This window comes from Chelonia mydas, chromosome 14 (assembly GCF_015237465.2).
Source record: "Chelonia mydas isolate rCheMyd1 chromosome 14, rCheMyd1.pri.v2, whole genome shotgun sequence".
NCBI classification, from domain to species: domain Eukaryota; kingdom Metazoa; phylum Chordata; order Testudines; family Cheloniidae; genus Chelonia; species Chelonia mydas.
The window spans coordinates 14,406,115-14,432,283 of record NC_051254.2 but is presented as its reverse complement, the minus strand read 5'-3'; the positions used below and the strand labels follow the sequence as shown (position 1 = coordinate 14,432,283).

The 26,169-nt window shown below is 49.9% G+C and overlaps 2 protein-coding genes across 4 annotated transcripts in view; one reads left to right on the top strand and one right to left on the bottom strand.

The window, feature by feature from the left end:
• Nucleotides 1–21,141, bottom strand: part of CDR2L (cerebellar degeneration related protein 2 like) — a 32,719-nt gene extending 11,578 nt beyond the window's left edge. For both annotated transcript variants that reach the window (XM_027827408.3, XM_007065035.4), the window contains exon 1: nt 14,890–21,141. In XM_027827408.3, the coding sequence (XP_027683209.2) occupies nt 14,890–14,968 (79 nt within the window). In that variant the 5' untranslated portion in view covers nt 14,969–21,141. The remainder of the gene's footprint in view (nt 1–14,889) is intronic.
• Nucleotides 21,142–25,274: 4,133 nt separating this feature from the next.
• Nucleotides 25,275–26,169, top strand: part of HID1 (HID1 domain containing) — a 47,800-nt gene continuing 46,905 nt past the window's right edge. The window contains exon 1 of one of the 2 annotated variants that reach the window (XM_007065033.4): nt 25,275–25,624. In XM_007065033.4, coding sequence (XP_007065095.2) covers nt 25,559–25,624 — 66 coding nt within the window. In that variant the 5' untranslated portion in view covers nt 25,275–25,558. The remainder of the gene's footprint in view (nt 25,625–26,169) is intronic. The other variant, XM_027827402.3, reaches the window with a different exon arrangement.

Sequence of the window (26,169 nt, the reverse complement as noted above, 5' to 3'; positions counted from 1 at the left end):
TTTTTGGTTTTGTTTTTAAAGAGAATGGGTAAGGGGTAAGGGGCCAAGAGACACAAGGCAGGAAAGAGGAGGATCATCTGCCCTGGCACTTGTAACCTGACTCAACCCTATAGTCCTCCACTCATCCAGGGACCATACACACGCCCACCAGCCGCAGTGCCACTGACCATATTGCCTCGTCTCTAGTTCTTCTCACATCTGGGTCTCCTCTCATCCACTTCAGCTGGTCTCTTGATTGGCTCTTCCCTCCCTCTAAGATCTATTGTTGGCACATGGATGTGCATGGGAAGGCGGGGAGCTGGAGGCAGTTCCCTAATATCTTCCTTCACACAGGTCCCAGCTGGACCTATGGCCAAGCTTGTCTCCTGCTCAGCAGGACTCAGATGCCCCATTCCCTTTTTCTTAGCTGCTGAGACCTTGGAAACTAGCTACCTGTTGTATTTTTGTCCACAGATCATTCAGGGGGTGGTTAGTGTTACACAAGGATTTAGTAGAACAGTTGTGTACATCTCCTTGATTTAGCTGTTATACTGAAACCTATCTCCACTCCCCTTCTCCACACAGCGTGCGAGAACTCACCCCTTCAGCAAGTGTGAATTATGGTGCAACAATCCAGATACAAACTAAGGCTATGTCTACACTACAAAGATAAGTCGACCTATGTTAAGTCGACTTACAGCCACCACATTAATTACTGCTATGGCCGATGTCCATGTTACCCTCCTTCTGTTGGAGGTGCACATCCTCACCAGGAGCGCCTCCATCGACTGAAGAGGGGCAGTGTGGGCTGAGAGCCAGGGCTCTCAGCTCCATGCAGCTCCCCACCAGGACCCCAGCTGCCCCCCAGGCTTCTCACCTCCACGCTCCCAGCCAGGAGTGGAGGGGAAGCGGCCCGGGGCTTCTTGCCTTCGGAAGGGAGATCTGCACCAGGAGTCCAGTCAGCTGCTGTGCTCCCAGTAGGGAGTCAGGACCGCAAGGGCAGCAGGGCTCTGACTGGGAAGCCCGAGCGGCAGCCTAAGCCTGGAGCCTGGGTGGCAGCCCGCCTTGAAGCAGAGACCGGGTATCCGCTTTCTTGTCAGTTTCACGGCTCCAGCCAACAGCCAATGCAAAGAAATCACCCTAACTACACCAACATAAGCCCTGTGCGGCTCATTGAGGTGCTTTTATGATGTCGGCAGAGCAGGGGAGTTATATCGGCGGGAGGAGCATTTCAGACAAAACTGACTTTGGCTGACAAACCGGTGAAGTGTAGACCAAGCGTAAGGCTCTCTTGCCGCTCGCCCTCGGTAGTGGGCTCTGACATGGCCATTGCAGTTCATGCAGCACGGCTTCATTCTGCAGGGCCTCCTTTGGCCCCTACCAGAGAACTAGGTGATACAGCTACAGAGTTAAATAGGCATTAGTAGCCGAGGCTATTCTACAGATATAAGAGCCCCGGGAGGGAAGGTGTGCTTTGCTCTGGGGTTGGGAGATGCAGGAAGGTTATTGCAGATGCTGAGAGCTGCAGAGGAGAAAGCTCTGGCATTAACAATGATCAGGTTGTGTGGAGTGGCAGAGAGAAGGCCAGGGCTTGATGAGTGGAGGGACTGGGCAAGGGAGAAGGGCTCTGATTCTGAGGGGCTGCTAAGCTGAACTCAGGGCAGGAAACAGAGGTAGCTCACTGCTGCCTTTTTAGTCTGCACCCCCTTGGATTCAGGAGGCAGCTGGGGAATGTTCCAGTCTCCAGGATAAGTGAAAACTACTCCAAGGCTATTGCAGCAGCCCAGGACAGATCTGGCCACATGCTTAGGGTACCCCTACCCTGGGATCTGAAAGAGAGGGCAGTGTAGAGGTATTCTGCTGGCCTTACGCCTCATGGGGAAAACCTCCTGTGAGCCTCCTGCAGGCAATGGGAGTCTTTCCACTGACTTCAATGGGTGGTGGATCAGACTGTATGTCTGGGGCATTCCCAGGTGGCTCTTTCTGACAGGTATCCTGGCATAGCCAAAGACACATGCATCGCCGGCATATAAGGGTTACCATGAAATAGAATTGAACATCTCTTGGCTACTGTGCTTTACATTAGGTGCTGCACCAGCCTGCATAGCGCAACCCCCGATAGAGAGCGCACAAGGGTGACTTAATGTCACTGTAGCCCCCCACCCTCTGGGCCGAGTCTGTGGAACACGGACTCTGGTGCAGAGGCCAACCCCGAGGGGTATTTTCCTTCACCATCTGACAAGACATTCGTTTGTTTGCGGGATCTGGGGTCTGATGTTGCGTAGAGATGTTTTGCCTACTCCCTGCTGCTAGAATTGTGATCCTTTAACTGTGCTGGGTTCCTTATTAATATGGCCTTATGCAGGAGGATATGATCGTGTCACACAGAGCAGGTAGTTCTGATTTTTTTTTTCTCTTTTTACTTTTAGATAATTGAGCTATGTAGGCTACAAAAAGCAGCCCCTGCATAATAAGTTCCTGATTTTTCAAAGGGGCTAGTCACCTGCAATTCTAATGGAAGCCAAAGGGAGGAGCAGGTGCTTGACAGCTTTAACTCCTCTCCCCACCCCCCCCCAGCCCCAACCCCCCCCTGCTTGTTGTAATGAGCCAGATTCATCCATCATGGAATTATGCTGAAGTCTAGCCATTTACAACAGGGATCAAAGGCCCAGATCCTCAGCTGGTGTAAACTGGTGTCGCTCCACTGATTTAAGGGCATCCGTTGGTCTCCAGGTGGAGCGTAAGGCCCTATGACCTGGTATCGGCTTTCTCTCTGTGCCATGTGGCCACAGCTACAGTCAGCTAGGGCACTTGAGTTGGATCCTCTTTCTATAAGGGAGAGGGAACATCTGGCAGGGAGGGCTCTGGGACTCCGGAATTTGCTCCCCACCTTGGTCTAAAATAGGCCAAAGTTGGTGATTTTTTTCCAGGCCCGCGGCAAAAGGCACCTGCTTGAGAATGTCTCTGGAAAAGGCTGAGGGTCTGCAACCTAGTTGCTGAAGGTGGTAGTTGGCACAGATGATTTGAATGCTGATGAGATTGAATTTAATTGTGTTTACTGTATAATTAACAATGTTAGGGCCCCAAGAGCCTTGGATAAGTGTCTTTATCATTTTAAATCTAATTAAGTAGAACTACCCTGATTTACAGCAACTGGGGATCTGCCCCAATATGTTAGTGGGGGGTTGTACATTCTGGGCCTATTGCAGTGAGGATCCGCTCCAGTGAGACTTTGCATATTGTATTATCATGGTTGCTGCTCCACCACAGGCGATGCAGTGAGTCTGTACGTGAAGAGCTTAGAGCTCCCAAGAAACCTTAACAATGGAACTCGCCAGTGTACAGAGAGAACAAGCTCCAGCTGACAGCAACCTGCAAGACGCTGAATAATCTGCAGTGTGGGTACTAGGGTGGATAAAGCTCTTGTAGGGGAGGGTGATTCAGGTGTGCTCGCCCTGGGGAATCGCTTCTTAAATAGGTGTAATGTGTGGTGCAATCTGGCACAGTTCAAAGCCAAAATAACTGAGGCAGGGATGGCAGGGACAAGTGGAGTAGTGCCAGGAGAAGGGCATGGCTTGAGGATGTTCTGTTCCAGGGCAGGTTTTGAGATTTGGTTTAGTTTTGCATTGGAATGACACCAAAACACTTGGTGTCTGCAAAAATTTCTGGGTTTTTGGTTTTTTTGGATCAAACCCAAAGCTTTTTGATTTGGGAAGGGGTGTGTGTGTGTGTGTCCGTGTCCTGGGGTGTATCAGATTCAGGATGAAGTCCTTTCTCTGCCTGATTTAGAGCAGAGTTTTTCATCCCAGATCACCGTAACTACCAGGTTGCAGGCATGCGCACACAGTCTTCCTCCTCCCCCCACCAACAAAAACCTCGTAGGAACTGATAAGTCTCTGCAAAATGGAAGTGTTCTGACCAGCTCTAGTCATTAAATCCACCAGAGGCAGAGCCAACTCCCCCTGATTTCCTTCCTTCATCTCAAATGGGTTATAATGATCATGAACAACCATGATGCATATGGATGTCGTTGCTGATCTAATGAGATTTGCTGGGACTTTTTCTTGCTTTTGTCATTCCTTTTCTTTGTCCTTTCTTGGCCTCACTTCCTTCACTCCCTCATACCCTGTTGTGTAGCCTCTGGGTTGGATTCTGCTATCCCCCAGCCCAATGGCAGAGGCTGTTGGCAGTGGAAAATCCACGGAGGGAGAGGTGGTGGTGGTGCATTCCTGCTGCAGCTTCCCCTTTGCCAGGAGTGGGAGCCAGTGCAGCCCACAAAGTGAGCAGCTGGCTGGGGTTGGAGCATGGCTTGGGCAGCTGGGACATGTGCTGAATCAGGGGCCTGAACATAAGAACGGCCATGCTGGGCCAGACCAATGGTCCATCTAGCCCAATATCCTGTCTTCCGACAGTGGCCAATGCCAGGTGCTTCAGAACCTGTGTGTGACAGGCTACTATGGAGCCTCAGCCACAAACTAAGGCCTGGTCTACATCTAAAACTTGGGTTGCCCTAGCTCCTTCGCTCAGGGCTGTGAACAATTCTCCACCCTGAGAGACATCGTTAAGCCGGCCTATGCCCCCCGGGTGGATTTACAACAGCAATGGGAAAACCCCTTCTGTCGCTCAGTCTACACGGCGAGGGTGGAGCTGCTGCTGTAGTTCTTGTAGTGCAGACAGACCCTAAGCTGCCACCCTCCACCGAGTGGCAAACCCCAACCTACCCTCCCAGGGCACAGGGGCAAGGCTGGCTCAGGGAAGTATAATTTGCATCTCGCTGTGGCCGCTTGAGTAAATCTGCCCTCTCCAATTTTTCCAGCATCTGTTGCTCACTCTCTTGCAATCTAACCCACCTTCTTTATATTCCTTTCCTCTTCCCCATCTCTCTCCTTTTGCTAATGGATCAGAGAAATAGCTTCTTTTGTCCCTCCATTAGCTTCTCTTCTACCTATTCCCTCCATTTACTCTCTACCCCATGGAGAAATTCCCCTCTGAATGGTCACAGATGTAGACTTTCCCGGCAGGGGTCACTTTGGAACTAACCTATCACAGGAATTTTCTCTCTCTCCTTGTGAGTGCCTGTGTACACACACGTATATAAACCCAGTGGGCCTAATCCTGCTCCCGCAGAAGGCACCCTGTGTTTTGCCACTGTTTCCAATGGGAGCAGTGTCTTTCTGTGCCATTCTCCACCTCTTGTCTAAACATCTACTTTGTCACAGCCTCTCGCCTGTGTTTGTCTTTTAGGCACAGTGGTTTCAAAGCGGCTCAGCGATTGGTCACTTTGACTCCTCATTATCGGGCCCCTATTATAAACGTTTCATAAAGAAATAAAACCCTCAGCTGCCCAGGAGATAAGAGGGTGCTGAAACTTTTCTGTGCAGTGTCCTCCAGGCAGCTCTACAGTGAAAGGAGAAGAAGCTTCCCTAGCCAGATCAGCTGATAAGATTTCCTGCCCATTGACAAATTCTTCAGGGAGAAGCACCTCCGTGTAAACTGCTAAGGGTCTGCGTCAGAAGGTGGCCTGGCCTGGAGCACCTTCCTGTGGCAAGCTGCCATGTGACAAGTGCACCTGCCTAGGTGTCCCCAGAAATAGTCCAACAGTCTTTCTTAGGGCACATGGCCCCTGTGCATATAAATCATAACAAAATCCCCACAACCACAGTCCGGTATTCCCCAGCATCAGATACAGCCCTGTTGTCCCTCACCACACTGCTGCCCTCCAGTGCAGCCGTGGTGCCTCTCACCGCCCCCCCAGTACAGCCCCAACTCTGTCTGTCTTTTCCTGTCCCTAGACTAGCACAGCCCCCCTAGCCCTTCAAAGTGGAGCGCAGCCCTGCTCTTCCCAGTAGGAGCCCCCACAACCGCTTTTCTGGGAGCATCCTTTCCAGGGGAGCGTCCCTCACTCCCCCGGCCCTCTCATCGTTCCTATGGGTCCAGCTGTCCGTCCCCGGAGATGACCGAGGGTTAGCACCTCTGCTGCTCCCCTGCCTTTTGCCCTCTCCAGCTTTGGCTCGTGGGCTTGCGGATGCCAGCCAAAAACCACTTTATGTCTCGCTCTGGGACTCCTACACTCCCCTGCTCTCTGGCAGCTCTCACCTGCCCTTCCTGACTGAACCAGTCTGCTCTGACTCCCTGACCTTCTGGCGCCCCCAAGTGCTGCCCCACCCTCTTAACTGGTCAAATGGAACCACCTGCTCTGGCACAGGGAGCTGGACTGGCTTCATTTACTGGGGCCAGCCACCCGGTGACAGTCTGATTCTCCTCTCCCTTACATTGGTGTAAGTCAGGAAGCCGACGGAGTTGCACTGGTTTTAAAGGAGATTCATGCCCCTAATGTTGTACTCGTGCCTCTGGCTGTCTATGCAAGTGTCTTGCACGTTCTTCCTTCCCTTCTACTTCGTATTACATTGATTTGATGTCTTTCAGTGCTGCCGGCTCTCCCGGGCCATCGCCACCAGCCCTATTGTCTTTGCCTTCCATTTAATCAGCAAGAGTTGGCTCCAAGCCTCTGAGCAGCATTCTTGCAGGAGGGGACAATGGATGCAGAGCAGTTAGTGGCTGGCCTCTTGATGAGTGACCACACTGATACCCACGCTATTCCAGCAGCAGTCCTTCGGATGTGGCAACCTTGGAAGCCACCTACCTACCAGCACTTCTGCCTCCGATTGCCTCGTGTGCTCTGTCATGTGATGACAGTGTATAGAAAGAGTCACTTTCTTTTAGCACTGAACAAAGAACTTTAACAGAAGAATAAGGAAAACAGAATTATCCCTACTTTACCTTCTCTCTCTGCTGTACCAGAAAGCATCTGCCTAGAATTTCCCTTAGTACCCCTCCTGCCTGGCTTCTTGCTTTAGTTTTAAAGAAACAGTGCATACATCCTCACCACATTCTTGCCTGTCATTTATCTCCTTTGTTCTCTGTCTTTTCACAGCCACATATTCAATGTCTAGAAGTCCCATTAGTCCAAAGCTACAGTCAGTGGCCAGTAGAGGAAAAGATAATACAGGGGGTATAAGGCCAGAATCTCTTCCTCTTTTGCCTGGGCTTGAGGGTCCCTTACCCACAGATGAATCTATACGTCCCAACTCAGGCCATGCACAATCCTTCTGGCATAAATTGTTTCAGGGGTAGCGAATAGGCTATAAAGCCATTTGCCTCTAGATCAATAGTTTTCAACCTTTTTTTTTATTTGTGTACCCCTAAACAATTTGAATGGAGGTGCATACCACTTTGGAAATCTTAGATGTAGTCTGTAGACACCCCCTCATCCCACCGAGGTCTGTAGATCACAGGCTGAAAACCACTGTTCTGTGGTAACGACAACCTTTCGCAGACGCCTTAGACATAGTCTATGGCCTCCGACCACAGGTTGAAAACCACTGCTCTAGATTGTTAGTTCAAATACAGCCTAGCAATTAGTATCAGAAAGTCATTATCAACTGGAGGCGATTGAGTGACCTACATGAAATGAATGAGTGATCTCAGTCCAGTTCTTGGTTGACAAGCTGTGATGGATTTGGAGCTGCCTGTAATAATGAATGAATTCTATATGTTTGTCGGACTGTTCTATGCAGTTTTGTTGTAGCTGTGTCAGTCCCAGGATATTGGGAGACAAGTTGGGGGAGGTCGTATCTTTTATTGGACCAACATCTGTTGGTGAGACAGACAAGCTTTTGAGCTACACAGAGTGCTTCCTTGGGTCAAGTCTGACTGTTGTAAGAAGGGGTTGTAGTGTGAATACAAGGGGTTAATTGAAGAAGAGGTTGGCTACACATATGCAGGAAAGAGGACAATGGCTTCAGATAGCCACCCATTTCCACCCCACAGGGACAATGCTAGAGCCAGACACTTTTGAAGTGTCACCTTTGATGCCCTGCTGAGTTCAAGGGACCAGTTCATCAAGAGTGCGGGCAAGGGGTCCCTGCTTGTAACCACAGGGAGGATCCAAGCCCGGGAAAATTGGGACAAAGGACTGTTTAGGGGTAAAAAGTTCTCTATCAGGAAGGGGGCAGTTGCTGATGAGAAGTGGGTCTCAAACAGAAACCTGGGAAAAGTTAAGCCTGCCAAAGACTCCAGGTAAGAGAGCTGTGTGGAGCTGTGCTTTAAAAATCCTCTTCCCTTATGTTGTGCTGTGTTTCTACAGTTAAGATTAAACAATACTTTGTTTTGAGAATGCTGTTTTGGGTCTCTATTCACTGCTGGTCACAGTTCCCAAAGGGAAGAACCAGAGGCGGCCAAGTCCAGTCAGACATGTTCAGTAATCATGGTGGGTACATACGTTACTGTAGTTAAGCACTCAGTCTAGGAGCAGGAGGATCCTGGGATTTCACTCTGTGAGAGGTGAAAGTATAAGGCCAGAAACCTGAAGGGGTGCACTGAGACTACAGAAGGGGTCTGAAGTGCAGCTAGCCCTGCAACTCTGAGACAAGCATCCACATAAATAAAAACATTGTTGCCCCTTCTTACAATATTTTTGTCCCTTGTGGTGGCAGATGTCTGGGCCTTGCTGTTTGGCTTCCCAGTCCTGGAACAGAGGTTGACACAAACAACATGCAGGGCAATACCTTCTTTCAGGAGTCTCTGCCCAACACCAATGCCGAGGGAGCAGCTCTGCCTCAAGAACTGACTCTAACCAGAGCCCAAGGCATAGAGCAAATTCCTCTGCTGCTTGCACAAACTCTACCTCCAAGGACCACTACCTCTACATAGACCCTTGCATAACGTCAAGCTAACAACAACCAAGCATGTCTTCCCAGGATTGAACATTTGCTTGCATACTTAGAAAACGAACTTGGAAGACTATGTGTAACAGCACCACATGACACCTACGATAACAATATTGCCATAAATGGCAGAGAGAGGTCAGAGATGACTGAATGGGCCTGGAGACTGAACCCTCTCACTCCTAGGACGAGGCACGTTAGCAGGGCTGTATAGGGGAAGCTTGCACTGTTAGTGGCCATCCTGTACCCTGCGGGTGAGATTCCTGACTGGTGCAAATCAATATAGCTTCACTGAAGTCAGTGGAAGAGTGCTGATTTATACCATTAGGGGAGCTGACCTATTGTGTAGATACACAGAGTAATTCAGTCTCTAGGGCTATCGTCCAGCACCTTTTACAAAAACTTTAAATTCACTTTAAAAAACAAAACAAAAAAACCCCACACACAACTGCACTAGGTGCAAAGATCAGAAATTTGAGGCCCTGAGCTCGTTCTCCTCCAGAACATTTTCCAGGCAATGGGGTGCACGGATGAAAGAGCAAATATAACACCAGCTTTGCAGCTAAGCCCAGCAGGTTGCTTGGGTTTGAGAAGAGACTGCACATTGCTACTGCACGTTGCCTTAAAGCCCTGGGCTGTAGAGTGTGTCTAAAGGGCAGCACAGCTCTATCAGAAAGATGCATTCCTTGCAGTCACAAAGCAGCATTAAGTCCCACTGGTCAGAAAGAAATGTATGCTTAGGGGCTTCCACAGGGAGATGGGGGAGCTTGCTTCCCCCTGCCCTTCTTCATTTAACACTCTGGTAGCAATGGAGGCTGGTGGCCTCTGAAAATGCAAGAGGGAAGTGTGCACAGCAGAACATGTTAAACAGAACTGTCCCATTATATGCAAAGGGTCTGATCACTGATGAGAACTCAGCACTTAGCAGGATTGAGCCCCCATCTTAACACTAATATTTGTTAAATATTAATTAAATATTGTAATTAGAACTAGTTTTTCTGGGCTGGGTTGCCTTGTTTCTAACTTAGGGCCTGATCCCCCACCACCTCATGTGGAAAGTCAACCTGGAAGCTCCCATCGACTTAGTGGGAACAAGATTGGGCCTTTTCCCTTCTCGCTCTGAGTGGTTTCCCCCTCAGTCTGCTACGCTGGATAAAATCCGTCTCCCTGTCACCAGCCAGCTCTGTCTGGTACTGAGGAAAAGTATGAAGAACCGAAGTCATGTCCATGGGAGAATGGTGCATCAGACTGACTGGGCTGTTTCTAAATGGTCGGTTGCTCTTAGGCTCTGACTTTCCTAGACCCAGCAATAATGTGGCCTGCTATGGCTGGAATGTCCTTTAGCATTCATACAGCAAATCCTCCAGGCACAGCCTAGCCAAGGAGAAATACCTTTGGTCAGCTGGGCTGGAGACACAGAGAATCCATCTGGTTTTCCTCTCTTCTAATTCAACTGCCTCCCACATCTGGAAATATGAGCCTGAATTTTAGCAGATGGTGTTGAAAGGAGCTTCTATGTGGGATTATGAAAGGAGATTCCTAAACAGATTCGACGTGGGATCCTCCTACTCCCAACTGTCCTGCTTTTTACAGCTGATTTGGGGATTTTTATACAGGGAACTTTTCAGATTCAGAGAATCTCGATTCTTCCCCAGCTGAGATGCAGAGCTAAATATGCTCCCTTTTCCACATCTTATCTGGCCATCCGGTCTGCTGTGCTGTGCTTGTTGTTTTAAGCATCTGATTTCCAAGTGGCTCAGCAATTAGTCACCGAAAACTTTCCATTACCCAAAGACACATTCAGTGTCACGCTCATAAATAAATAAATAAAAAAGATCCTGGGTCCTTCCAACCGTGCAGCTTTGGAGGAATCCACCACTGCAATCCAGGAGGTCAGGCAATCATTGTGACTTCTCTCCAAAGCTGTGCAGCCAGGGTTGTTGCATCAGGAGGGATGGAACTTCGGATGTTCTGTGCACCCCAGTGCAGTGATTAGTTTGTTCCTGGATGAACTGATTGGTAGTTGCAGCTTAATGGACCACCATGTTTTAATGTAGACTATGACAGAAAACTGGGGGTTGGGTCTCCTAGGCACACCAGGTGCTGTGGTTGTTAGTTAATGCAGATTCTAATCCTACTACACATCCATGATGTTTTTGGGTCCATGGCAACACATAGGACCTGATTTTTAGAGGTGCTGAACACTTGTGACTCTGCACCTTCAACCCTGTAAGTCAATGGGAGCTGTGAGTGCTCAGCACCTTGTGTAATTTTCATTCTGAGTATGTAATGTAATAAGCAATACAAATGCCCAGGGGAGGAATAAGGCAGGATACTTAGGCCTGGAGATCTCAGGGATGCTGAAGCTGCAAGGCCCAGATTCTGCATTGTAGTGAGGCTGCTTTGCACCACACTACTGGTGCAGAACGGCACAGTCTGCAAACCTGGCCATGGAAGGATCGCACCAATGTAGGGGAATGTAGAGTGGCAGAGATCTCGCTTAGTGGTTTCTATGCTACCCCCGTCCCTGCTGCCAGCATGAAGATGTGTCTGAGGGAAAAGGATTATGACCAGGGCTTCCTTCAACTTCTCTCAAGCCCCGTGTTGCTGTGTTAGCCTCTTGAAACTGTTAGCAGCTGGTGTAACTTGGAGCAGCTTCCAGGCTGTTCTGATTGACAGTAGGGGGATCTGGCCCAGGATCAGGGGAGTACAAATGTCACCTTTGCAGCCTTCTTCCTGAACTGCACTGTCTGCTTTTTGGCTGTAGATCTAAGAGAATGACCAAGGAGTCCACTGAGGGGAGCTGCAGGACTCTGAGGACTAGGGAGAGGGATGACAGAGAGAAGGACTTATTTGGGAGATTTGTAGAAGGAAGATAAAGGAACTCTGGGAGAGGAGTAGAAAGAGCTGTTGGATTCGGTGTCCATTTAGTTTGAATCCAAGTGCAATTTACTTTGAATGCGTTCATTTGTTTGTTTTTAGTGCAAATGCTGTTTTAATGAACGGAAAAGGTGTCCCTTATTCTCTCCAGGTTGGGTTTTCTAATTCCAGCTCATCCTCACTCCCTGGAGCTCTCTCAGCATGGGCATTCCATGGAGCATGAGGTCACTTTAACCACATCATCCTTTTCCAGCTGCTCGGGAAGGCTCATTGTCCCCTTTCTCCATGACTTTACTGTCAATACTTTACTGTTTTATTCCTTTCTTAAAGTCACAAGACACCTGCCCCAATAGGCCTTTCCCCAGCCCATGGAACACGATGCTGTAGCTAAACTGAGCTCAGACTGCATGTATCCTCCTATGGAATGTCGTTTGTGTTAAAACAATGTGGAAAGAAGCATTGCTTGAATTGGTGAGGCACAACCCAGAAATCAGTAGCATTGTTTTAATTGTGTCAGAATAGCCTTTTTTGTTTGTTTTGTTGTTGTTTGTTTAAAAACCACAAAGGCATCTCCAGAGACAAATCACAGGCGTGAAACAGTCCAATTAGATCCTCTGGTCCATCTCCTTGCTTGACTTTACAAGCTGTCAGATTTCAGGGCTGGAATTTGAATCTGCACCTCTAGGGGAGATGGTGACCTTAGTACAGCACCTTAGACTATTCTGCAGTGAAATCAGCTAAATCATGCATCAGAACTGTTTTGTCTGTGTATGAACTACACACATACTACACGCTCTTTAGGGGTAGAGACTGAATCTTCTTATATGTTAGCACCCGCATGGCGCCTGGTGGATAATTAGCAATTACGAAGGTGCTTCAGAAAGAAAATGATTGGGGTTTTATTTTCTCTTAAAAAATAGATGATTTCAGCAACATTTTTAAAGTGCTGAAGGCTCCATAGGGGATATTGGGAAAGAAGCAGGTGCTTAGAGCAGCGCTGGAGTTGTGATTTAAGCTACACACTTACCGGTACCCAAGTAGTTAATAAACATAAGAATCCGAGAGCTCCCAGTTAAGCTGCCCGTTGCTTAGCAAACAGTTTTGGGCATAAATGTAATAAATATTTGATGGCACTGCTAAATCATGATAAAGTCCCAGCAACCAGTGGGTTCATCCAAACCTCCTCCACTCTCCTGGCACTAGTTTGCCTTTCGCCCTCCCATCTCTTGCCCAAATAAATGGTCTTGTAGAATATCCTTTTATCATCTCACTGTCTGCCAAGCACTGCCTTTTCTCCATGACCCCTGGGCCGTTGGCATTTTGATCTTCTTAGTAATGCATAATGCCTAATAATCTCACTCTATCTTGAAATATTCCCCTTCCACTCTGCCACCTCCTAAGAACTAACAGCACCATGACCAGCACATTGTCATTGACGATTTGACCATACATTATTAGGCTGTAACAAAAATGCTGTAATAGCAGTGTCCTTATTGAAGAGCTTTGTGCATCATACAGATTAATTACTGTTGTAATTACCCTGCAGTACCATTTCATTGATTTCAATTAAAGGCTTCTCTGACTCCCGTTCAGAGTTAGCTTAGATATAAATATTTGTATATAGCCCCCACTTTCATAGAAGACCGCAAACCCTTCAAATGAACATTGTTTTCTTCCATCTCCTAAAAACTGAGGGCTGCATTCTGATCTCAGTTATGTGGGTGTTAATCTGGAGTCAGTGGAGTTACTCTAGATTACACCAGAGTGATGGAGATGTGAATCTGACCTGGTTTTAAGATACTTTTAGTGTTGTAAATGTTTTTCATTAGAAATGCTGACTCATGAAACTGAGGCTAGTTACAAGGCTAAAATAAACAAGCCCCTCATTGTTCTAAGCTTCCTACACTAATTTTTGTTTTTTGGTGCGCATCTCTGTTCCATAGCAGGGCCTAGGTCCCTTAGGAGCTATGGGAAGAAGCCCCCAACTAAGTGAATCCTGGATATTCAAGAACTCATAGTGTTTATTTAGTTGACTAGTCTGGGCCACCCAGGTCCCAGTTTAGTTCAGGCATCATATCTTGTGAAACAGGTTCTGCTATGCAGCGATATTTCTCTTCCAGCAGCTGAGAAAGCGGAGTTGGAAACTGACTGGGAGGACTCTGTCTTCATTAATTCCTCAGCCCCTGCCCTCCAGTTGAAGTTGTGAAAACTTTAGATCACAACACCATCTACTGTAGTTATGACTGACTAGCGATACACATGCAGCTGGACAACCGTATCAACTATTTATTTGCCATTGACTGTTTAAAAACCCAAATCTATGCATATAATACAAAACATTAGACTGGTGACCTTATTTTAGCGTCATTGATTTTCATTGAGCATAGATAGTCGGTTAAGTTAATTCATGGGCCTTTGATCTGAAATGGGAGAGCAGTTTTTCCAGTCATTTATTTACTGAAGTTTGACTCAAAATATGAAGATAAGCAAAAAACAACAACCACCAAACACACAATGCCACGAACCCCCTCCCCGCCCCCCCCCCCGCAGTCTTTAGGATGAAAACTGTATGGAACAAATGCAAATGTCCAGGTGGAATTATGAACACAGACTGTTGCTTTAAAACAAAACTTCACAAGTGAATAGTCAGAATTTTTTTTTTAACTTGCTATTTCTCCTCTTCACCGGTTCTCTGCTGCCTTTGAGGCAGATGGGTAAAATCTTCAAAAGTGCCTACATGGCTAAGGAGCCTAAGTCCTATTGCATGTAGGGTTCTAAATCTTGCAGGAGCTTTTGGAAAATTTGCCATATGTCCTCAATTTGGGAAAAGTCATTTCTGATTTTTGTTTGAACTGCCTCTCCTGACTCTCTCGAATTTAATCTAATCTCTCTAAAGTTTAAACAGTCTGTCTAGGTTTTTTAACTTTCTGGCCTGGACTCTGCCCTTGCCAATTTGACACCAGTATAACTCCACTGAAGTGCATGGTGTTCCACCAGATTGATATCAGTGTAACAGAGCAGTATTTGACTCTCTCACTATACCCAGGGTTTGAACTTTACATTGGCTCTTCCCATGAACTATTAAATACCTGCGGTTACATTTAGATTTCCACCTGGTATCTGATAGGCACCAGAGTTGATGAGATTTCAAAATGAGGGGGTGTGTGGGTGGTGGGGAACAGACTGTTTTCCCCCTAGAAAGAGGATTTGCTGCCCGCTCATTATCCCCTCTGCAGCATGTCTGCACTCCGCACTTTCCAAAGGTTCCCCCCTGGCTCGGCTGTGGGTTCAAACCTTTTCTTACCCTGCTCCAGGTCTTGCTGATCGTACCAGGGCTCCTCTTCCTCACTTGGAAACTCCTCCATCCTGTCAGCGCTCAGCATTTAGCACCCGCAGCCCAGAAGGACACGCAGAATTAAAAACCAAACCCAAAAAAACAAAAAAACCCCCTACAGCCGTAAACCCAGGAGAGGCTGGGAGCGTGAAGGGGCTACGGCTGCAGCGAGCGCAGGGGTGATTAAGGACTAACTGAGGGGGGCGGGATACACTCCAGCGGATCGAAGCTCTGCTTGCAGAGGCGGGTAGGGACCGGGGGCCGGGCGGCAGGGCTGAGATTGGCCAGTATTGCCCGCTGATGCGGAGCTGGGACAATGCAGCTGTCCTGGGGACTGCTACAGCTGGTACCAGGCTCCAAACGCTCGCTCTGCTCTTGCATCACCTTCGCTGTCCGTCTCCATCATCCATCTGCCCTTGTAAGGGGGAGACGCGGGGGCGGGGGGTGAAGGGGGGTTGAGACGTGGCAGGCGTCCCTTCCCTTCCCTCTGCTCCCAGTCCGACAGGCCGGAGGGGCGGTTTTGTATGGATTAACTGGGAGTCTGGAGACTGCAGGGGTGGTGAGTGGTTTTTTTTTTTTTTTTTGCACCGGGATATCTGAGTGATGCACAAAAGAAAGAGGAACCTTCCTAGGCGGCGAGTTCCTGTTTCTGCAGCTCGGTGGAGACCTCTAGCATGGTACTGCTGCATGTAAAGCCATGCACAACGCATGGGGAGGGGTCTCCCTTCCCTTCCCTCTTCTTCCACCCCACACTTTAATCAGAGGCAATTCAGATGCATTTTAGCGAGGCGGATCTGAGGCGTGCAAGTCCCACCCACCCCTTCCCCCGAGATAGCCAGCGCCGGGGCTGCACCCGGAATAGTGCCAGGCAGGCGACGTAGGGATATATAGGCACGTTAGAGGGAGGAGGGGTTGGCTCCAGCTGTCCTCACGGATGTTGCTTTGCAGGCAGTGGGATCGTGTTGCACAGAGAAAGGGAAAAAACATCCTGATCATTTGTGCTGCTTTGCTGTGGTGGGGGGATTCTCCCCAGCGGAGGGGGGAGCGTTTCATTCAAAACACTGCCGAGGCTGCGGTTGTGCATTCAGCCAGGAGCATGCCCGGGATAGGCCATGTGCCAGCAGCACTGTCATGGCAGCTGTAAGAAGTGGCAATAAGGAAGAGGCGCGCTAAGGATTGCTGCAGGGCAAGCTCTTCCCCGCAGAGACAGCACCCAATTAGCCAGCGGAGGCAACTGATAGCTGACATCTAAGTCAGTAGGCAAACTCCTGATAGTGGGCAGGAGAGCCTGGTGATGTGAGCAGCGGGGGAGGGGTGTAACTTGCAGCCATTTGGGTGTGCAAAACCAGTGTAATTTACACCCCAAGCAGTGTATGTTACACTGTGTGACAGGGGCGTAGCTGGGAAATGGGGAAGGATGGTGGTGGTAAGGCACCGGATTGGCACTCAGGAGATCGGGATTCAATTCCTGGGTCTGTCACAGACTTCCTGGGTGACTTCGGGTAGAGCCCTGCAAATCTGCGGATAGCCGCAGACCATGCTTGCAGATGGGACGCGGATACAAATGTTGTATCCATGCAGGGCTCTAACTTTCGGCCAGTCACTGGGTGCCTCAGTTCCCCATCTGTAAATTCGGCAGAAGAATAGTTTCTTCCTCCCATCCTTTGTCTATTTAGACTGTGTGCTCTGTAGGGCACATAATGTGTGTACGTACAGTGCCTAATACAATAGGACTCTAGGGTCTGTAGTCATTCTTAATAATAACTGAGGACACACATTTGTAGTGTCTGTAGGCTGAGCTCACTGCACAGACTAGGGGTTCTTTGCATTCCTTCATTTCCCCACGATCTGCCTGTGTGCCACCTTCCCATCCTCTTGTATTTCAGGGACTCCCTCATGCCAGGGGTTATGTGTGTGTCCCCATCCCCCACTTACCTCCATGTCCCCCTTGTCCCCTTATGCCTCACCTTTCTCCTTTCCACCCATATCAGGGTACTCCACCAGGGGTTCTGTGATCTCCCCATTCCTCCACATACCATGGTTCTCTGTGCTCTCATTCCCTCCATTTCAGGGGCACCCATTCTCCCCCATGCTGTGGGATTCTGTGTGCTCCCCCATTCCCCCATGCCCTCCTTCCCACACCAGGGTCCCCATATTCCCCATATGAGAGGCTTTGTGTGCATCCCCTTCTACCTCATATCAGGGTCCTCCATTCTCTGCCCCACCTTGTGCCAGGGGATCTCTGTGCCCCCCATTCTCATTTCTCTCCTTTCTGTCTGGGGGATAAATCATTCAGGGTGTCAACATTTTAAACTCTATTGGGAGGATGGGCAGAGATGAGATGCGGTACAGTTATGCTGGAAGGTGTTAATTGGGGCCATCAACCCGTTCTTTCATCTACAGACAATTGCAGAGGTGCTTGAAGCTGTGGCTTGGCTAAGCAGGTGGCAGAGGCATTATGTGTCCCCTGTATGCCGCCTACCCAGGTTTCTGATTTCCCCCCAAAAGTCAGTGGGATTTTGCCCAACAATGCCTAGAACATTCCCGGAAATTCTGGAATTGATTGGGTGCAGTGTCCAAAAGTCAGGGTGTTACGTCCAGTCAGAGAAATGCCCTCAAGTTGAGTGAGGCCTCCAATCCTGCTCAGCCAGTTTTTTTTTTAATTTTTCTTCTTCTTCCTAACAGCAAGTCGGAAGCTGTAAACAAGCCCCCACCCCAACTCCACACACCCCAGACTTTTGTACATCCCCCATTAGTTACTTCTCCAACTCTGCACCTTGTCCACCTCCTCAGCATGTGAGTGACCCTCATTTTGCACACCCACTGAATGAGAAATCAGCGCAAATTATACTCCTTTATCACTTCCACACACTCATTTAAACCATCACATATGGCTTTGCTGCATTTGGTGCGCGCACTAACCTCAGGGTTCAGGGTTTTTATTTTCTGTAGGCTTCTGTTGCTTTCCTTTTACTCTCTAGCTCTCTGAAGTTTGTGCAGATCACTGAAAAGCAGGCCGGACGCTGCCCACCCTGCCTGCTCTAGTCTGGATCAGCTGCTTCTGGAATGATCAAATACAGTGCAATCAGGTTCACCTAGTACAGCCAGGGGCAGTGTTCTCCATCCTGCCTTACAGTCTTGAAGTACTGTAAGCTGCTGGAGGAGAGGCAGGAGGGAAACTGGGGAGAGAGTAACCTCCTCCCTTTGATGTCCTGGAATAGACGAGGAAGAGACAGCCAACTAGGAAGTGGCAAAGTCTGCAAAGAGCCCCCAAAGCAATCAGCGTTTGTGCTGTTTATGTGTTGTCTGCCCTGATGAGTTAGAGGAGACTTGGGTTCAAATGATTGTAAACTCTTTGGGGGAGGGACCATCTTTTTGTTCTGTGTCCAGCACCTAGCACAATGGGGTCCTGGCCCATGACTGGGTCTCCTAGGTTCTAAAATAATAATAATTAATAATAATGGGCAATGCCAGTCTGTGGGCTGGGAGTTAGTTATTGAGCTGGTTGAGCCTAAGGTGAGGGAGTGCCTTGTCTTGCTCAAGATCAATTCCTTGCTCCAGTTAAGGAATAGTGTTGACAGGCTCTCAAGGGAAGTTCATCCAGTCTTCCTTGGCTAAGCGGATAGTGGTTGTGATACAAGACCTCAAGAGTGGAGGGAATTTAATTCAGAAAAAAATGAGGATCCTTAGAGGCCTGACTGGGAATCAGGGAAGGGAACAGGAAGAGGTCTCACTGACGTGTAGGTGGGTATGTGAAAAGCTGCGTTTTGTTTTGATACCTGCAGTTGAGCTCAGGGGGCCAAACTCATCCCTGGCAGAAGTGGATGCATTTGGATTGATGTCAGTAGAACTGAACCTAACCTGTCAGTTAATTTGTCCCAAGATGTATAGCACTGCCAGGTCTCTGTCATCCCTGAGCACACTGCAAGACTCACTACCAAAGATACCAATTGGTTGATATAGTGATGTTTGGAGGAAGTACTGCCTGCCGTCTGTGTGGTAGAACTTTCTAGATCTATATCAGACCATAGCAGTCCCCCCCTCCCCTTCCCTGCCCACACACAATGGCAGAGAGTTGTCTGCAGAATCATAGAAATGTAGGACTAGAAGGGACCTCGAGAAGTGATGAAGTCGAGCACCCTGTGCTGAGGCAGGACCAAGTAAACCTAGACCATCCCTGACAGATGTTTGTCCAACCTGTTTTTAAAAACCTCCATTGATGGGGATTCCACAACCTCCTATTCCAGAGCTTAACTACCTTTATAGTTAGAATTTTTCCCTAATGTCCAACCTAAATCTCCCTTGCTGCAAATTAAGCCCATTACTTCTTGCCCTGCCGTCAGTAGACATGGAGAACAATTGATCACTGTCCTCTTTATAATATCTCTTAATGTATTTGAAGACAGTTATTAGGTCCTCTCAGTCTTCTTTTTTCAAGAAATGCCCTTTTTTTTTAACCTTTCCTCATAGGTCAGGTTTTCTAAACCTTTTGTCATTTTTGTAGCTCTTCTCTGGACTCTCTCCATTTTGTCCACATCTTTTTTTAAAGTGTGGCACCCAGAATTGGACACGACACTCCAGCTGAGGCCTCACCAGTGCCAAATAGAGCATGGAAATTACCTCCCTTGTCTTGGATGCAATACTCCTGTTAATACACCCCAGAGTGATATTGGTCTTTCTCACAACTGCATCACGTTGTTGGCTCATATTCAGTTTGTGATCCACTATAACCCCCAGATCCTTTTCAGCAGTACTACCACCTAGCCAGTTATTCCCCATTTTGTATCTGTGCATTTGATTTTTTTTCCTAAGTGAAGTACTTTGCACTTGTCATTATTGAATTTCATCTTTTTGATTTTAGACCAATTCTCCAATTTGTCAAGATTGTTTTGAGTTATAATCCCGACCTCCAAAGTGCTTGCAAAACCCCTCCCATCTTGATGTCATCTGCAATTTTTATAAGCACACTCTCCATTCCATTATCCAAGTCATTAAGGAAAATATTGAACAGAACCAGACCCTGGACTGATCTCTGTGGGACCCCACTAGATATGTCTTCCCAGTTTGACAGTGAACCATTGATAACTACTCTTTGAATACAGTCTTTCAAACAGTTGTGCACTCCACCTTAGAATAATATTATCTACGCCACATTTCCCTAGTTTGCTTATGAAAATGTCACGTGGGACTGTTTCAAAATCCTTATTAAATAAAATCAAGATATATCATGACTAATGCTCCCCCCACCCCCGCAATCCACTAGGCCGGTAACGAACGAAAGAAAGAAATTAGGTTGGTTTGGCATGATTTGTTCTTGTCAATCTGAGCTGGCTGTTCCTTATAACCCTATTATCCTCCAGGTACTTACACTTGATTGTTTAATAATTTGTTCCATTATCCTACTAGGTACTGAAGATAGGCTGACTGGGAGTGTTTAATTTGTACTGAAAAATGTGCCAGGGCTCAAGCAATTTTTTTTCTTTCATAATTGATGCGGCAAGCCAAGAGGTGCTGGGGCTATGAGCTTCCAAACCGAGAGATCCCGGGCTCAGACCTGGCAAGCCCTGGCACAAATTAAGTTGACTGGTCTATAATTCCCTGGGTCCCTCTTTGTTCTCTGTTTTAAAGACAGGTACCATGTTTCCCCTTCTCCAGCCCTCTGGGACCTCACCCATCCTCCGTGAGTTCTGAAAGATAATTGCTAATAGTTCCGAGATTGTTTCAGGTAGAAAGGACAGTGTGCGTGTTCGGAAGAACAGTGGACATTGTGCATTCCTAAATGCTGTGATATGTATCAGAAGACTCTGGTCAATCCACGAGCAGCACTGTTTGGCTCCAGAGAGGCTTTCTACTAGAAGATGGGTGGTCACAATTCAGAGGGCCTAATGGACCATGGTGGGAAAGGGAAATGAAGGAGAGAGGGATAACGAATTTCCAGATAACTTCTTCCCTATTCCCTCCCACAGCCTCTGTAGCCAATTTGTACATCTCCTTCCTTCCTTTAATCAAGCTGCAGATGAGGATCAAGGATTGTCTTTCAATCCTGGGGATTGTTACAGTATCCTGCATTGTTGAGTTAGTGTGATGGGTCTGACATCCATGCCCAGGACGCAGGTGATCCTGCACTCCAGCTCCTTTCCACAGGCAGTTTAATGAACAAATTAAAAAATCTTATCTATGAAGAATATAATAATAATAATAATAAAAAAGATTCTGCTCCCAGCTACAAATCAGCCTCATCCATCTATCTATACAGTGTGGCCATTCTGAATGTGTGAATGATTGGATGTAAACTCCTAGATCATTAGAAAGTGATGGTCATGCCATGTGACTCTGGGAAGGTAATTTCCTCTAGATCTACACTGAGGTCTCAGATCTGATCTATGTCCTTGATGTGACAAGGTAGTGAGGATTTCTAGACAGGTAATATGCAGGCAAAATGACCACAGAATTATGCCATCTGCAGACCTGTCCACAATTTTGTTTTGTAAGTTTGGTAAACTTTTATTATTTTATAAGAATGAACTCATTTAATTGATCCAAGCCTTTAAAATGCAATTTACTTCCACCAGAGAGACGTACTTCTAGTCCAAGGAGCACTAGAAGGTACAAAACATGTTGCCAATAGATTTAAAGACAATTGTAAACGTAAAAATATACTCCCCTTTGCCATCTTAAAAACATACTGTCCTCTACCAGGTGCTTGGTACCTCAGTTCAGAGCACACTTTGAACTGCTCAGTATTGGCCAAATCTTTTCTTAGACCCTGATCTTGGAAAGAGCGCTAGCCATGTAGATCCATTCACTTGTGTGAAGAGCCAGTGACTCCATTGCAAAGTGGCTTTTTACTTAATCAAAACTTTCTTTGAAATCAATGGAGTGAAAACTGAGTGAGGCCCTTAGGATTTGGGCCTCAGTTAAGGTAGGAGAAAAGCAGGTTTTCTTTTTCTTTCTGCCAACCCTGCCTCCCCTTCCATCTTCCTGCTGGATCTTCTGTACAATTCACAATCCTATTCCACACAAATGTTATTGCCTCTTGGATGTGAAGGATTTCATGATAAATGGTGGCAAGATGGTACTGCTGATAAAGTTTGGGCCTGAGACCAGCTAAGCATGAGGCATGAAAGGAGAAACACACAGACATATGGGAATGAGAGGGATATGGAAAGAGAGATAGGATGATGAGGTGAGGGGGCAAAGGAAATGGAGGGAGAAGAGGGTACAATGAAGGTGAAGAAGTGCGGGGCTGCTGGCCTACCAGAGGCGTGAGGAAGAGCAAGGAGATGAGAGATTCAGGCTGTGTCCTGTTAGCATAGAAAAATGTCCTTGGAGATGAAAGCAAAGAGAAGGGAAGATAAGATACAGGACACAACCAAGGGAGTGGGAAGAATGACAGATAAAGCAGGTGAAGGCAAAGAAGGAATGATGGAAAAAGCAGGAAGGGGAAAGAGAGATGAAAAGAAGAGGAGATCAAATGAAGCAGGGAAAAGGCCAGGTGAGGAAGAGGGAAGGGGTGTAACAGAAAAGAGGAAGGTGACACAGGGAGATGGAAAGGGAGTGATATAATAGGGAAAGGATAAGGAAAAGGGCATTGGGAAATTGAGAGGAGGAGAAATGAAAAGGGAGGGAGAGAGCTACAGAAGGGGACATAGATTGAGAGAGGAGGGGATGAAAGGGAGGGAGGAGACAAGGAAGAGGAGGAAGGACTCTGAAGGAGGGAGAAGAAAGAGTGGAGGTGGAACTGGCAAGGATGTAAAAGACAGAGGAGGAAGGATGATTACAGGGAGGAGGACCAGTTAGAAGTAAAAGGTGGAGAGGGGAGAATGGGTAAGATGGGGACTTTGAGGGTACATGTAGGAGAGGAGAAGGGAGACTCAAGGGTTGAGAAAAGATGGGGCTGTGGGAGAGAGGAGATGGCAAAAAACTGGAATGGAGAAGAAGGTTGGGTAGCACCAGATATAGGAGTGAAAGGCTGTGTGCAGGGGGAGAAAGGGATGGGGAAAAACAGCAGTGATGAAAGGATGGGAAGGGGCAGGCAGGGATGGGAGAAGAAGAGGGGCTGTGTGTGGCAGCCTGGAAGGAGGGATGCGGAGGAGGAGGGGCTGTATGTGGCTAGGAGGGAAGGGTGGAGGAGGAGGGGCTGTGTGCTGTGGCAGGAGGGAGGGAAGGGTGGAGGGGGAAGGAGAGGCTGTGTGCTGTGGCAGGTGGGAGGGAAGGAGGGATGAAGGGAAGGGTGGAGGAGGAGGAGGGGCTGTGTGGAGAGGGAAGGAGGGGCTGTGTGCTGTGGCAGGAGGGAGGGAAGGGTGGAGGGGGAAGGAGGGGCTGTGAACTGTGGCAGGAGGGAGGGAAGGAGGGAGGAGGAGGGGCTGTGTGCTGTGGCAGGAGGGAGGGAAGGAGGGATGAAGGGAAGGGTGGAGGAGGAGGAGGGGGGGCTGTGTGCTGTGGCAGGAGGGAGGGAAGGAGGGATGAAGGGAAAGGTGGAGGAGGAGGGGCTGTGTGCTGTGGCAGGAGGGAGGGAAGGAGGGATGAAGGGAAGGGTGGAGGAGGAGGAGAGGCTGTGTGGAGGATGAAGGAGGGGCTGTGTGCTGTGGCAGGAGGGAGGAAAGGAGGGATGAAGGGAAGGGTGGAGGAGGGGCTGTGTGCTGTGGCAGGAGGGATGAAGGGAAGGGTGGAGGAGGAGGAGGGGCTGTGTGGAGGGGGAAGGAGGGAGGGAAGGAGGGAAGGGTGGAGGGGGAAGGAGGGATGAAGGGAAGGGAGGAGGAGGGGCTGTGTGCTGTGGCAGGAGGGAGGGAAGGAGGGATGAAGGGAAGGGTGGAGGAGGAGGAGGGGCTGTGTGCTGTGGCAGGAGGGAGGGATGAAGGGAAGGGTGGAGGAGGAGGAGGGGCTGTGTGGAGGGGGAAGGAGGGGCTGTGTGCTGTGGCAGGAGGGAGGGAAGGAGGGATGAAGGGAAGGGTGGAGGAGGAGGAGGGGCTGTGTGCTGTGGCAGGAGGGAGGGATGAAGGGAAGGGTGGAGGAGGAGGAGGAGGGGCTGTGTGGAGGGGGAAGGAGGGGCTGTGTGCTGTGGCAGGAGGGAGGGAAGGAGGGATGAAGGGAAGGGTGGAGGGGGAAGGAGGGGCTGTGTGGAGGGGGAAGGAGGGACTGAAGGAGGGATGAAGGGAAGGGTGGAGGAGGAGGAGGGGCTGTGTGGAGGGGGAAGGAGGGAGGGAAGGAGGGATGAAGGGAAGGGTGGAGGAGGAGGGGCTGTGTGCTGTGGCAGGAGGGAGGGAAGGAGGGATGAAGGGAAGGGTGGAGGAGGAGGAGGGGCTGTGTGGAGGGGGAAGGAGGGAGGGAAGGAGGGATGAAGGGAAGGGTGGAGGAGGAGGAGGAGGGGCTGTGTGGAGGGGGAAGGAGGGATGAAGGGAAGGGTGGAGGAGGAGGAGGAGGAGGGGCTGTGTGGAGGGGGAAGGAGGGGCTGTGTGCTGTGGCAGGAGGGAGGGAAGGAGGGATGAAGGGAAGGGTGGAGGAGGAGCTGTGTGCTGTGGCAGGAGGGAGGGAAGGAGGGATGAAGGGAAGGGTGGAGGAGGAGGAGGAGGGGCTGTGTGGAGGGGGAAGGAGGGATGAAGGGAAGGGTGGAGGAGGAGGAGGAGGGGCTGTGTGGAGGGGGAAGGAGGGGCTGTGTGCTGTGGCAGGAGGGATGAAGGGAAGGGTGGAGGAGGAGGAGGGGCTGTGTGGAGGGGGAAGGAGGGAGGGAAGGAGGGAAGGGTGGAGGGGGAAGGAGGGATGAAGGGAAGGGAGGAGGAGGGGCTGTGTGCTGTGGCAGGAGGGAGGGAAGGAGGGATGAAGGGAAGGGTGGAGGAGGAGGAGGGGCTGTGTGCTGTGGCAGGAGGGAGGGATGAAGGGAAGGGTGGAGGAGGAGGAGGGGCTGTGTGGAGGGGGAAGGAGGGGCTGTGTGCTGTGGCAGGAGGGAGGGAAGGAGGGATGAAGGGAAGGGTGGAGGAGGAGGAGGGGCTGTGTGCTGTGGCAGGAGGGAGGGATGAAGGGAAGGGTGGAGGAGGAGGAGGAGGGGCTGTGTGGAGGGGGAAGGAGGGGCTGTGTGCTGTGGCAGGAGGGAGGGAAGGAGGGATGAAGGGAAGGGTGGAGGGGGAAGGAGGGGCTGTGTGGAGGGGGAAGGAGGGACTGAAGGAGGGATGAAGGGAAGGGTGGAGGAGGAGGGGCTGTGTGCTGTGGCAGGAGGGAGGGAAGGAGGGATGAAGGGAAGGGTGGAGGAGGAGGAGGGGCTGTGTGGAGGGGGAAGGAGGGAGGGAAGGAGGGATGAAGGGAAGGGTGGAGGAGGGGCTGTGTGGAGGGGGAGGGAAGGAGGGATGAAGGGAAGGGTGGAGGAGGAGGAGGAGGGGCTGTGTGGAGGGGGAAGGAGGGGCTGTGTGCTGTGGCAGGAGGGAGGGCCGGCCGGAGCATCTGCGAGGCTGGGTTTGACAGGCGGGGAGCACCGCGGCGGCAGGTGAGGGCCGGGGGGATGGAGGCCGCGTAGGGAGAGGAGGAGGAGGGCGAACGGCGCTGTTCGTGCTGACGGAGGGGAGGAGACGGCCCTGCCCGCCGCAGGGACTCGCCGGGAGGAGCCGAGCCGAGGCGGATCTGGGCTCGGGCAGGTCCGGCCGGGAGAATGGGCAACGCCGACTCCAAGCTGAACTTCAGGAAGGCGGTGATCCAGCTCACCACCAAGACCCAGGTGAGCGGCCGGGCCGGACCGAACCGAGCGGGACTGGTGTCCCGGGGACACCGGGCCGGAATGTGCCTTGAGATCCAGGCCGGGGGGGCGGCCGTCGGGCCCCTCTCCCCTAGGGCCTGGGCGGGGGAGGCACCGGGAGAAGCGGCCGCAGCGATCTGCGTGTCAGAAGGGAAAATAAGGGGGCCGGTCCGCCATGAGCCAGGTGGGAGCCGCCTGGCGAGGGGGGCAGCTGAGGGCCGGGCGCAGGGAGTGGCTGCGGGGTGAGGGCAGCTTGGGGGGTTGGTTTAAGGGAGGAGGCCCCTGGCGGGCTGGTTGGGACCCTGGAGGCTCCTGGGCGGGTGGGTGTTGGTTTGGGGGGAGACTCCTAGGAGGTTCCTCTGTGCGTTTCCCGGATCCCCTGGAAGGAGCTAACCCTGCCCTTTAATAACAGCTGCTGGGTTTCCCTCAAAGCCCTGCATGGTGGCACCCCTCCTCCCTATGCCTTTAAATAGCACCCACCAGAAGGAAAGCCAGTTGAGGGTTCCCAGTTTCTAAACTGTCCCTCT